The sequence below is a fragment of the Phyllobates terribilis genome, unplaced genomic scaffold, assembly GCF_046119375.1.
Source record: "Phyllobates terribilis strain yellow unplaced genomic scaffold, ASM4611937v1 Scaffold_7__3_contigs__length_470593459, whole genome shotgun sequence".
In the NCBI taxonomy this organism is placed as follows: Eukaryota; Metazoa; Chordata; class Amphibia; order Anura; family Dendrobatidae; genus Phyllobates; species Phyllobates terribilis.
In genome coordinates, this window is record NW_027362767.1 from 130160281 (window position 1) to 130173546 (window position 13266).

Here is a 13266-nt window from a genome sequence, read left to right on the forward strand (position 1 = left end):
AATCCTCCTCTTTCTCCTTCTTGTAATTCTCCTTCTCTTTCGCCTTCTCCTTCGCCTTCTCCTCCTCTTTCCGCCTACTCCTCCTGTTTCCGCCTTCTCCTCCTCTTTCCGCCTTCTCCTCCTCTTTCCGCCTTCTCCTCCTCTTTCCGCCTTCTCCTCCTCTTTCCGCCTTCTCCTCCTCTTTCCGCCTTCTCCTCCTCTTTCCGCCTTCTCCTCCTCTTTCCGCCTTCTCCTCCTCTTTCCGCCTTCTCCTCCTCTTTCCGCCTTCTCCTCCTCTTTCCGCCTTCTCCTCCTCTTTCCGCCTTCTCCTCCTCTTTCCGCCTTCGCCTTCTCCTCTTTCCGCCTTCTCCTCCTCTTTCCGCCTTCTCCTCCTCTTTCCGCCTTCTCCTCCTCTTTCCGCCTTCTCCTCCTCTTTCCGCCTTCTCCTCCTCTTTCCGCCTTCTCCTCCTCTTTCCGCCTTCTCCTCCTCTTTCCGCCTTCTCCTCCTCTTTCCGCCTTCTCCTGTAACTGGCTGCAGCAGTAGCCTCTCCCCTCTACCCTGTCTGCAATAAGACAAAATATCCATAGGTTCCACCCCCAAAGCAAAGAAGGGCTGGGCTTCAATCAGCCAGTAGCTGCTGAGCATCAGGTTAACCCCTTGTTCTAAGCAGTATTTCCACAACACTGTCCGATCAGGATCCTGCAGAAATGATGCGGACTAACAAACAGTGAGGACATCTATATTTCTTATTTACTGCAATCATTCCAACTCTGACATAGAACTTACTATTTTGTCCTATGTCGGGTTCGCAGTGGGCTCAGAATCGCTGGTTCAAGTTCCCTATGGGGACTAAAAAAAAAAGGAAGAAAAATAAAATGGCAAAAAAAGTTTTAAAACAGGAAAAAAATATTGAAGCTCCTTCTTTTCCAAGTTTAAAACTATAAAAGTAAATATACTCAGTATTGCTACATCTGTCGTAAAGAGAAAAAACATTCAAAAATTGCTGTTTTTTGTTCACCCCACCTCCGCAAAAATAAAATTTAGAAGGGATCAAAACTTGTTACGTACCCTAAAATGCTATCAACATATCTCCAGCTCGCCAGGCAAAATTATATTTTTACAAAGTTCTGAAGTCCCTGAAATATAAAAATGATTGATAGATGAAAGGTTTTAAGCCATAAAACTGACATAAAAGCTTGGAAAAGCCTCCGTATGTTTGTACAGCATGGAGTTGCATAAAAACTTTGCAACGTTTGAAATTTTCACGCCTGCTTGAATCATCTCTACTAGACTGGATGGATCTGAGGAAGGGTGGGATAGTGGCGTGGCCACCTCTGGCTGTCCAATTCAGAAAAAGTGCAGTGCCGGCGTTTTGTCAACGGGAAAAAAAAAGTTATGATTCTTGAAAGAAAGGGAGAGAAAAAAGAAATGTGCAAAAACAAACAAAATGCCTGGTCATGATGGGGTTAGGGAGCAAAGGATACATGGGGTTAAAGGATTATTCCCATTTTCTTGGATGGATATTGTTGGATACAGCTTATAAAAACAAGCCTTTTTACAATTTACTGCTTATTAAAATTTGCAGCAGTTGTTGAGATATTTAGCATTTTTCTATTGTTTACAGCTTGTTGGCTAGGAGACCGACCACTGCTGCTAGACCACTTATAAGCACTACACTGAAGCTTGCTGGTGTTAGGAGGTAACAGCATGCCCCAGCGATCCTGGCCAGCTACAAAACAGTGCTGACAGGTGCAGTACAAAATAACTTGTACACAGTGTGCGTGTTCTGCTGTGGAGCAGCGGTGGTCAGTCTCCAAGGCAACAAGCTGTCGCAAAAGAAAAGTGTAAATATCTCAAAAACGACTGAAAATTTTAATAAGGAGTAAATTGCAAAATTCCTTAATTTTAGAATCTCTTTCCAGCAATACCAATTTATAAAGATGAGAATAACCCCTTTAAATATACACTGCTCACAAAAATAAATGGAACACTTAAACAACAGAATATAACTCCAAGTAAATTAAACTTCTATGAAATCAAACTGTCCACTTAGGAAGCAACACTGATTGACAATCAATTTCACATGCTGTTGTGCAAATGGAATAGACAATAGATGGAAATTATTAGGAATTATCAAGACACCCTCAATAAAGGAGTGGTTCTGCAGGTGGGGACCACAGACCACATCTCAGTACCAATGCTTTCTGGCTGATGTTTTGGTCACTTTTGAATGTTGGTTGTGCTTTCACACTCGTGGTAGCATGAGACGGACTCTACAACCCACAGAAGTTGCTCAGGTAGTGCAGCTCATCCAGGATGGCACATCAATGCGAGTTGTGGCTAGAAGGTTTGCTGTGTCTGTCAGCGTAGTGTCCAGAGGCTGAAGGCGCTACCAGGAGACAGGCCAGCACACCAGGAGATGTGGAGGGGGCAGTAGGAGGGCTACAACCCAGCAGCAGGACCGCTACCTCCGCCTTTGTGCAAGGAGGAACAGGAGGAGCACTGCCAGAGCCCTGCAAAATGACCTCCAGCAGGCCACAAATGTGCATGTGTCTGCACAAACGGTTAGAAACCGACTCCATGAGGGTGGTATGAGGGCCCGACGTTCACAGATGGGGGTTGTGCTCACAGCCCAACACCGTGCAGGACGCTTGGCATTTGCCACAGAACACCAGAATTGGCAAAGTCGCCACTGGCGCCCTGTGCTCTTCACAGATGAAAGCAGGTTCACACTGAGCACATGTGACAGACGTGGCAGAGTCTGGAGACGCCGTGGAGAGCGATCTGCTGCCTGCAACCTCCTTCAGCATGACCGGTTTCGCAGTGGGTCAGTAATGGTGTGGGGTGGCATTTCTTTGGAGGGCCGCACAGCCCTCCATGTGCTCGCCAGAGGTAGCCTGACTGCCATTAGGTACCGAGGTGAGATCCTCAGACCCCTTGTGAGACCATATGCTGGTGCGGTTGGCCCTGGGTTAATTAACCTCCATCTACTATATAATTGTCTTATCCGGTCTGTCTGTCTGTCTGTCTGTCCTGGAAATCCCGCGTCGCTCATTGGTCTGGCAGCAGCCAATCAGCGCCGCGGGATTTCTGAAAAAAGATGGCGGCCGTTAGCGGCTCATCTGGCGGACGGAGGTCAGCGGCGATGCAGCGGCCATGCTGCTAACGTCGGAAGATCAGCGGCTTGGCCTGCTGATCTCCCGACAGCAAGTGTGAACGGAGGACCGGGGAGCGGCGCCGCCGGTCGGGATGCTTCTGCCGCGAGCAGTCGCTCATCTCCCGGCTTCTCGCAGCAGAAGGAGCAGCACAGGCAGCGCCGTTTCCCGGTCCTCGCTAATACGGAGCCGCACAAGCAGCTCCGCTCCCGGGCCCACACTAATATGACGCTGATTGGTTGCGGTGGCCGGCCGCGACCAATCAGCGAGATAGGCGGCAAATTTAAACGCCGCTCTGCTGATTGGTCGCGACCGCCGGCCCGCCGAGACCAATCAGCGAGATTGCCGGCAAATTTAAACAACGCTCTGCTGATTGGTCGATTTTATCGCCAAATTTAAAGAAGCTCTCCGGTCCTCACTAACACAGTTCGCTGATTGGTCGCGGCCGCCACCCGTGACCAATCACCGATATTGCCGCCAAATTTAAACACCGTTTTGCTGATTGGTTGCGGCCGGCAACCGCGACCAATCAGCGATTTTTGCGCCAAATTTAAACAACATTCTGCTGATTGCGCCCGGTCGGCCACATACGTATTCTAGAATACCCGATGCGTTAGAATCGGGCCACCATCTAGTTGGTTAATAAATGTGATTTCCATTGATGATTTTTGTGTGATTTTGTTGTCAGCACATTCAACTTTGTACAGAACAAAGTATTCAATGAGAATATTTCATTCATTCAGATCTAGGATGTGTTATTTGAGTGTTCCCTTTATTTTTTTGAGCAGTGTATACTGAGCACATATAGTAATATTCCTGTATATTGGCATTGTGGTATTTTACACTGAAATTACATTTCTTGAAGCCCAAGTGACACGTTTAGGAAGAGATATAGATTTGTTTTGTACCACTTAATATACTGATAGAACACCAGAAGAAAAGGAGGAGTTTTCAGAAATTATATATAAAAATATGTAAACTTTATTGACAATTAATTTAGATAGTACAATACATATAAAAAGAGACGTGAATCGGAGGGTTAGGAGAAAGGCAGCATGGCGCTGGCCACACCGGGGAAGCTTCAAAAAATCACATGATGTAAATGCTGTTCAAAAAGAAAGAAAAGCAGGCACAAGTAACGTAAATAGTTCAGGCATATAGCATGGCTAAATTCATATTGGCCATAATAAATTGTAATGTAGTGACTTGTAGCCCATGTTAGTAACAGCAGTGATGAAAACAACAAGGAGTTGATGAATAGTGCACAGAGGTTACCCTGGGTGGGAACAGCGCCATAAATAGAGTTTTGGCGCTGTTCCCACCCAGGGTACGTCTCTTTTTATATGTATTGTCTTTTCTAAATTAATTGTCAATAAAGTTTACATATTTTTATTTATAATTTCTGAAAAAGAACACCAGAAGAAAAGGAGAGTTTATTAGTCTTTGTGTGCGGCTGTAGATATAAAACTCCAATCAGTGGCACTGTTTGTGTGTTTCTGGGCAATATGCCTCTGGGATTTTTTGTTGCACTTAATATACTGAGCCCAGGAAATAAAGCTGTAGACTGGGACTTGAGGGTTTCCCAGTCATCGGGATGCTCAATCTTGCACGATTTGGGATATGGTGTGACGTTTTCTGCGCCTCCACACTTCCAGCTGTGACTTCTCTGATCTGGAAACATTAGCATGTCCGAGCCTTTTCACGGCTTAGGAGAACTCTTCTCCATTTCTTGTTTGGTTGCCATGGAGACCCTCCATTTCCACGCCACGGACAATAGAAATATTGTCTGCGGTTGGGAACAGGTGGTTCCCAGGAGTGCGCTGTAATCCGAAAATCATTCTGGGATTGGAGCAGTCGCCCATCGCGTTACATTTCACGTCAGTTGTTTTCCTTCTGCAAAACTGAGGTTTCATCACAGGTAAGATTTACACCCTTCTTGACTTATGAGGACTCGCGTCATTAATTTGGCTGAGACTTTGAAAATGTGTGGAACGTTTTATATCAGGGGGGGTTAAATGGATAGAAGATGGAGGAAACCTTAGTTACTGTTAAAGCTGTGGTACTTAGGCAAAAAAGGACAGATACCTTCTTGGAAAGACAAACGGGTATATGAAACTACCTAAAAATCATTAAATGGTCATCTGACAATCTAAACAGATATCATAAAAAAAATGATAACCTGTTGTTTAAGGCAAGTTTTTGCGTTAAAATTTATTTTTTGGAAGTGTTTTTTCCCCATATCCCAATCTTTTTTGAACTTACAAAATCGAAATCTTGCTATTTTCACATTGGCCATCAGGGTTTTTTTTTTTGGGGGGGGGGTGACTTTTTAACTTCTAGTTTCAGGAAACAACACATGTACATGAATAGACTCTAATTCTATATTTTTGAATTGAAGCATCTGAGAGTGTGCAAAGGTCATTGTGAAGGCAGCAGGGCCAGCTGTGACATCGCCGGTTATGATTGGTGGACCCTGTGCTATTAGCTGTCTATAGAGATTTTACCTGTCATTGTGTAATCCTGACTTTGATGATAATGAACCTGAAGAAAACTCTTGAAAGGAAGAGGCTAAAAAAGCCCCAGTGGCCAGTGTGAAAATTGCAAGATTACTACAAAGCTTAAACCATCCATGAACGCTGAGAATCACGATCACTGTGATTTAACCTCTTAGATTCCGCTGTCAGTCAGTAGTGACAGCAACATCCAAACAGGTAGGCAGATGAATAGGGCTCCTTCTGTCACCTCCTCATCACTGTCATAAACCTGAAATAAATTTTATATATAAATATATAGAATTATGTATATAAAAATTAGATTTTATTGCATTAAAAAAATAAACTATATAAATTGGGTATCTTCACAATCATAATGACCTGGAGAATAACGCTGATTTCATGGTGAACACTTAGTTTTTACCAGTAGCCCCTGCTTTGTCAGTGCTTTGATTATTTTGGGAATTGCGGTGTTTATAACATGCAGCAAAGGTCGTCGTGCCTAAGAAGCCAATGCATCATCGATTATGAATGCGACTCGCTGAAGCTCCAGATCACAGCAAGATTCGGCATCACATTCAGACCTACCATGTGCTGCTTTATCTCCGTGCATCTGTCGCCACAAGTGAGGAGCAGATTAGTAAATCGGAGGACTAAAGGGTGGAGACGTCCCTTTTTTTCACAGGGCGAGCATTTTCCATCTGTGTCCGCTGTGACATCTGCAGGCCAACAGTGCGGAATCTGAACTATGTCCTGATACTCTGCATATAGTTATCTGATTATTTCCGTTGCTTAAAGGACCAAGCCTGACAATAACTTTTTTTTTTCAACTCCATAAAATAGGATTGCTCCTTTTTCCTTAAAGGGAATCTTTCAGCATCTTTTTCCTATGTAATCTGAGAGCGGCACAATGTAGGTGCAGAGACCCTTATTCCAGCGATGTGTCACTTACTGGGCTGCTTGGTGCAGTTATCCCTGTTTTCACTGTTGTAGATGTAACAGCGCTAAGGGTATGACCACGCCCACACTACTGATTGGTAACCTGCTGGCAATGTACACAGGAAGCTGCCAATCAGTGATGGGGGCGGGGTTACACAGATTAGATGGACTACTGTGCATGTGAGGCCTAGTCCTGTAGTGATAATCTCCTGCTGATAAAACACTGATTGTATTGAAACTGCAGCAAGCTGCTGAGCAAGTGGCATATTGCTTGAATCCTACTCTCTGCCCCTCCATTATGCTGATATCAGAATAAATAGAAAAAACATGGTGACAAATTACCTGTAATATGGAGCTGGACAAGCCAGATATCCAATATTCATAGAAATCATTATTTATTTTATTTTACTCTTAATTCCACAAATTAGAACATATTTTCGTTTTTTTTTTTGTTTTAATTCTTTGCTTATGGGGGGTGGTTTGGGTTAAGGAGTCCAGTGACAGATCTCTTTGCATAGGATGGCTGTTATCATAAATACTGAATTCCAAACCCAAAATGAATAAAATACATTTTCAAAGCTAGACCTCGACTTCAACCAGTTAGTAGGGAGCCTTGATAATCCCGATCATATATTAATTTTCAGCATCAGATTACATACATTAGTTGGCAGATGATGTAACGCAGACTCTTTTTAAAGGTGTAGATCAAATACCACAAACACTGCGGCTGTAGAGACGTTTAATTGCCGGGTTCCTGTTCACAAAGAATCCTTTTTTTCTTCATAAGAAGCTTTGCCAACGTTACATGACATAATGCAAAACCAACACGTGGAGGCAAAAAAAAAACCCCTAAAAGAATACACAAATCAATGGCTATGATAACAATATGCAGTTAATACTCCAAAATATTTCTTCTACCATGGTTAGTTTATAGTTGAAAATCCAAGAATACTATACAGAGAGAAACACTTAATGAGATCACATGAACGGCCCTTGTTAGGTTAGCCTGTAGGCACATAAAATAAAATACTGTTAATAACCGGCACATAGTTGATTGCACTCATTACTTATTTAGACATAACTTGCTGATTGTTCTGGGTCCGGCTGCTGGGAGCCCCTGCTATCCAGAGATTGGGGCATTGGAAGCCCAAGAATAGGTTTGTGCAGGTCCATGTGAATGCTCAGCCTCCGCTCCATTCTTTGTCTATGGGATTGCAGAGTAGAGCATTTTCGGCAGTTCCATAGACAATGAATGGAGCAGAGACCGAGCATGCTCACCTCCGCTCCATTGAGAACAGGTTTCCGTAGTCCTGTTCTTGTAGTTACATAATCACTCTCTTGGTATTGTGGGGAGTCAGTCAATTAGGGGTTTTACTTGAATGTTTTGAGAATGACCCGATAACTGACAATTTACCCAGTGAATCCCACCCAAGGGTGGAGATATGATGAGCAGCCATTCAGCTGCTCATAATCAACCTGTCATGGCCAATTAACCCCTTTTAGTCCTATATGCACTAAAGCATTAATTCAAGTTTAACTCCCAACCACTAAGTGTCTAACAGCCACCTTATTATATATATATAGATTATATTATATATATCTCTCTTAAACGTGCTATTGACCAGTGAGGGATTGGGGCCTGAGATCTCACCTATTCCTCGAATAGCTAGGCAGAAGCTTTCAGCTCGCCATTCAGAAACGCACAGGTCCTAGTCAAAGGGAATCTGTCACCAGGTTTTTGCCACCTAATGTGAGAGCACCACAATGTAGAGACTGCTAAATCTGATGAGGAGTCATAAAGTGCTATAGCACTCTTCATCTATGGTCCTGCCTGGGGCCCAGGGCCACTTAGAAAAACCCTGTTAAGGTTTGAGTCACATTGTTCAATTTAGACTGGGGTTACACTGCACGACAAAGATCGTGTGGCCAAAATTCACCTTGTATAGCGGCTACATCATGGTGTCATACAAGTAGATTTTGTTGCATTGTGATGTGTCATGTACAACAAACCCATAGCCCTCTATATTCAGTATGATGGCACCATAGGTCCTCTATGTACAATTTTATGACAAAACCGTCCCCTACATACAAGATTATAAGCCCCACAGCTCTCCTACATACAGGATGATGGGCCCCACAGCTCCCTTACATACAGGACGATGGGCCCCACAGCTCCCTTACATACAGGATGATGGGCCCCACAGCTCCCTTACATACAGGATGATCGGCCCCACAGCTCCCTTACATACAGGATGATGGCCCGCCGGCCCCCTTACATACAGGATGATGGCCCCGCCGGCCCCCTTACATACAGGATGATGGCCCCGCCGGCCCCCTTACATACAGGATGATGGCCCCGCCGGCCCCCTTACATACAGGATGATGGCCCCGCCGGCCCCCTTACATACAGGATGATGGCCCCCCCCCGTCCCCCTTACATACAGGATGATGGCCACCCCGTCCCCCTTACATACAGTATGATGGTCCCACTGCCCCCTTACATACAGAATGATGGCCTCACAGCACTTGCCTCCTGACATTCGACTTGTCTCCTGTCCAGCCATGTTGCTTGGAGACCCTCTCCCGCAGGTACAGGCAGCGTGATATCATTCAGCAGACGTGACTGTGCACAGCGAGCTTCACGACCGCATCTGCTATTCTGTGACATGGCTGGGCCCTCTGCCACGCAACCCTAACTCGCCCCAGACCTAACTCTCCCCTAGCTTCGGTTTGCAAAAAATTGCTTTGTGGGCCACATGCGGCCAACGGGTCACATGTTTTAGACCCCTGATCTAAACAATGCAGTTGCTTGTAATCCAAAGCTTTATAATACTTCTTGAAACCCTCACGTCTTATCAAGTATACGTGCTTGAGTCATACACCCGTACACCAGTAATCTAATGACCTCATGTTGGTATCGTAATTTGAAGAGGCATTTTTCCATAGACTTGAATCATTCCTCCAGTCAGGGCCAGGTGTCTGTGAAAATGTCTCCTTTTCTGTCTTGCGTCCCCCCATTTATATCACAGTAGGATACATGCATGCTTGCATCCTGCATGGAAACCTTATGTCAACTTATCTCCTTTTGTGAGCTTAATTCAGGAAAGTGTTGACTCACTTTCTTATGATGAAGAATGCCCAAGATTTTTGCAAAATCTACTTCTCATCATAAAGTATTGGGAGAATGATGAATCCTAAATGCTTGAAATAAATAAATATATATATATATATTTATTTATTCATTATTTTATTTTGAGCTAGTTATAATACGTTTTCCATTCCTCTTCATATCATTTCAGCATGATGGAAAACCTTACTGTCACAAGCCTTGTTACGCCTCATTATATGGACCAAAAGGTGAGCGATTTCATTTTAGTAGCATAATACTGTATTGGTGGAGTGTGAATAATTTGGAGGTACCGTGTCCGGAGATTTTTTTGTAAGGACTGTGCCGGTGAAATGACTGGCTTGTTTCTCCTGTGGAGCTACAAAAGGGAATCAGAGTAAGTCCAATCATTCATTGAATACAAATAATGGAGTATAATACCCCTGAAGAAGCAGTTTCGGGAAACGCAAGTCACTCTAAAATCTGTCTCTGTCCAGCTGTGCATGCTGGGAAGTGAGAAAAATGATAGACCATGTCTTTTCTGCAGATTTTGTGTGAAAGGACAAGTGTAATTTAATTTTAAAATGGCAAACGTAGTGGTTCAGTGATGAAGTTGTGTTCACCCCAAAATGCTTTGATGTATTCCTCCGTTTCACAGGCTTTTTTGCTGTTGAATATTTCAGGTGTTAATATTGGAGGTGCCGGGTCTTACATCTATAGGAAGCCAAGTGAAGACAAACCAACATCTCCTACTACCGAAGTAGCTCCAAAGGTGGAGGAGAGGAAAGTCAGCTCGGCTCCAAAAACTCTCAACAAAGGTGAGAAACCCCCCAAAAATGACGAACATCTGATTTCCTTACAAACCCCGAATGAAACCACAAGATAGTTGACGTACAAACACTTATAAGTATACAGCTATAATAGCACAGGTCGTTTGTACAGTTGCAACTCTTAGAAGATTCCTAAACATTGTCCAAGAGGACGGAACCTGATTTCAAGTCTTTTAGGAGAAAGAGTTCTTTTAGGTTCTTTGTGGCTCTTGCTACATGTGTTCCCTCCCTTCATTGGATCACACAGTGGAATTTCTAGCAGCGTCGGGTATTGTGAGATGGAGAACAATTTCCGATTGTTTAACGCTCAGATCACAGTGACCCACAATAGTATCAGGTTTATTCTTCTCAATGCCAGTGCATACCAAGCTATAGATCTTTCCTGGACAAGTAAAGGAAAAAAAAGTTTTATAATTTATTAGTATGTAGAAGATGATATGCTCAATAGTACTGTCTACACGTGGTGTCTCTGGTTTGCCATTCTGGGGTTAAACCTATGATGTCCTTTTCCTTAGGATAGGTCATCAGTATCAGACCAGTTGGGGTCTGACACTCGGCACCCTCATCGATCAGCTGCGACTGACGGAAGTTCATAATGCACAGAGCCAGAATTCCACAGCTCCATACATTGTGTTGTGGCCGCTCTTGGGTACTGCAGCTCAGATCAGTCACTTCATTGGGAGCTGAATTGCAGTACTGAAAACGACTACTACAGGTTGTATGGAGCTGTTCTGTCAAGCTCTGTCCACTGTGAGCTTCATTGGCCTTGGCTCTATGTATCATCGGAGGGATGAGTGTCTGGTTGGGGTCTACCACCAATCTGTCCAAAGAATAGTTAATCAATGCCATAGTCCAAAGCAGTTTATGGGGTACAGCATTAATTTAGATGGCACTAGAAAGACTGTTCAGCTGCATTTACTTCATCCCAGGGGCGGACACAGACTGTAGAGGGCCCCTGTGCAAGAAATTTTTGGGGGCCCCCCCCCTTCATAAGGCAACAAAGTTATGTAAACATAACCCCCCCCATGTGCAGCTCACCCCCCCATGTGCAGCTCACCCCCGTGCATCTCTCATCCCCCTCCGTGCATCTCTCATCCCCCTCCGTGCATCTCTTATCCACCCCCCGTGCATCTCTTATCCACCCCCCGTGCATCTCTCATCCCCCCCGTGCATCTCTCATCCCCCCCGTGCATCTCTCATCCCCCCCGTGCATCTCTCATCCCCCCCGTGCATCTCTCATCCCCCCCCCGTGCATCTCTCATCCCCCCCCCGTGCATCTCTCATCCCCCCCGTGCATCTCTCATCCCCCCCCGTGCATCTCTCATCCCCCCCCGTGCATCTCTCATCCCCCCCCGTGCATCTCTCATCCCCCCCCGTGCATCTCTCATCCCCCCGTGCATCTCTCATCCCCCCGTGCATCTCTCATCCCCCCGTGCATCTCTCATCCCCCCGTGCATCTCTCATCCCCCCCGTGCATCTCTCATCCCCCCCGTGCATCTCTCATCCCCCCCGTGCATCTCTCATCCCCCCCGTGCATCTCTCATCCCCCCCGTGCATCTCTCATCCCCCCCGTGCATCTCTCATCCCCCCCGTGCATCTCTCATCCCCCCCGTGCATCTCTCATCCCCCCGTGCATCTCTCATCCCCCCGTGCATCTCTCATCCCCCCGTGCATCTCTCATCCCCCCCGTGCATCTCTCATCCCCCCCGTGCATCTCTCATCCCCCCCGTGCATCTCTCATCCCCCCCGTGCATCTCTCATCCCCCCCGTGCATCTCTCATCCCCCCCGTGCATCTCTCATCCCCCCCGTGCATCTCTCATCCCCCCCGTGCATCTCTCATCCCCCCCGTGCATCTCTCATCCCCCCCGTGCATCTCTCATCCCCCCCGTGCATCTCTCATCCCCCCCGTGCATCTCTCATCTCTCCCCTCCCCCCCATGTGCATCTCTCATCTCTCCCCTCCCCCATGTGCATCTCTCATCTCTCCCCTCCCCCATGTGCATCTCTCATCTCTCCCCTCCCCCCCATGTGCATCTCTCATCTCTCCCCTCCCCCCCATGTGCATCTCTCATCTCTCCCCTCCCCCCATGTGCATCTCTCATCTCTCCCCTCCCCCCCATGTGCATCTCTCATCTCTCCCCTCCCCCCCATGTGCATCTCTCATCTCTCCCCTCCCCCCCATGTGCATCTCTCATCTCTCCCCTCCCCCATGTGCATCTCTCATCTCCCCCCCCCCCCCCATGTGGATCTCTCATCTCTGCCCTCCCCCATGTGCATCTCCCATTCCCCCCACTCCTAGTTAATTGTATTTAAAAAAAAATAAAACTTGTTATACTTACCCCCATGCGATCCCTGCAGAATCCTGGCGCTCGTCCAAATCGCTGACACCAGGTTCTCCTGCCTTCCGGTCATGTGACGGCGCCGTCACATGACCGGAAGTCAGAGGAATTATGAGATGTCCTGGACCCGGCGCTTTGCATGGGGCCGGTGGCCCCATGAGGAGAGAGACGCACAAGAGGGGGGCTCCGAGGGGGCTCCTACCGGCCGGGCCCCATACTGGAGTCAGGGCAGTCATGCCCTGATGGCGGCCCTGCTGGAGGCTGGAGGGGCCCCCTCTCCCTCGGGGCCCCCGTTCAATGAACCAGCTGCACGGGCGATAGTTCCGCCCCTGCTTCATCCTGCTTCAGGACCTGTGGTGACATCACAGTTATGTACCTTGATGTGATCACAGGTCCTCTACAGGTCTACCCTGCGGGAGTCTAGA

The 13266-nt window shown here is 46.4% G+C and overlaps 1 protein-coding gene across 1 annotated transcript in view; it reads left to right on the forward strand.

Annotated features, from left to right (window-relative positions):
- Positions 1 to 13266, forward strand: part of LOC141153897 (cysteine-rich protein 2-like) — a 90042-nt gene that overhangs the window by 62756 nt on the left and 14020 nt on the right. The window contains exons 3-4 of the mRNA XM_073639146.1: positions 9866 to 9923; positions 10356 to 10490. Coding sequence (XP_073495247.1) covers positions 9866 to 9923; positions 10356 to 10490 — 193 coding nt within the window. The remainder of the gene's footprint in view (positions 1 to 9865; positions 9924 to 10355; positions 10491 to 13266) is intronic.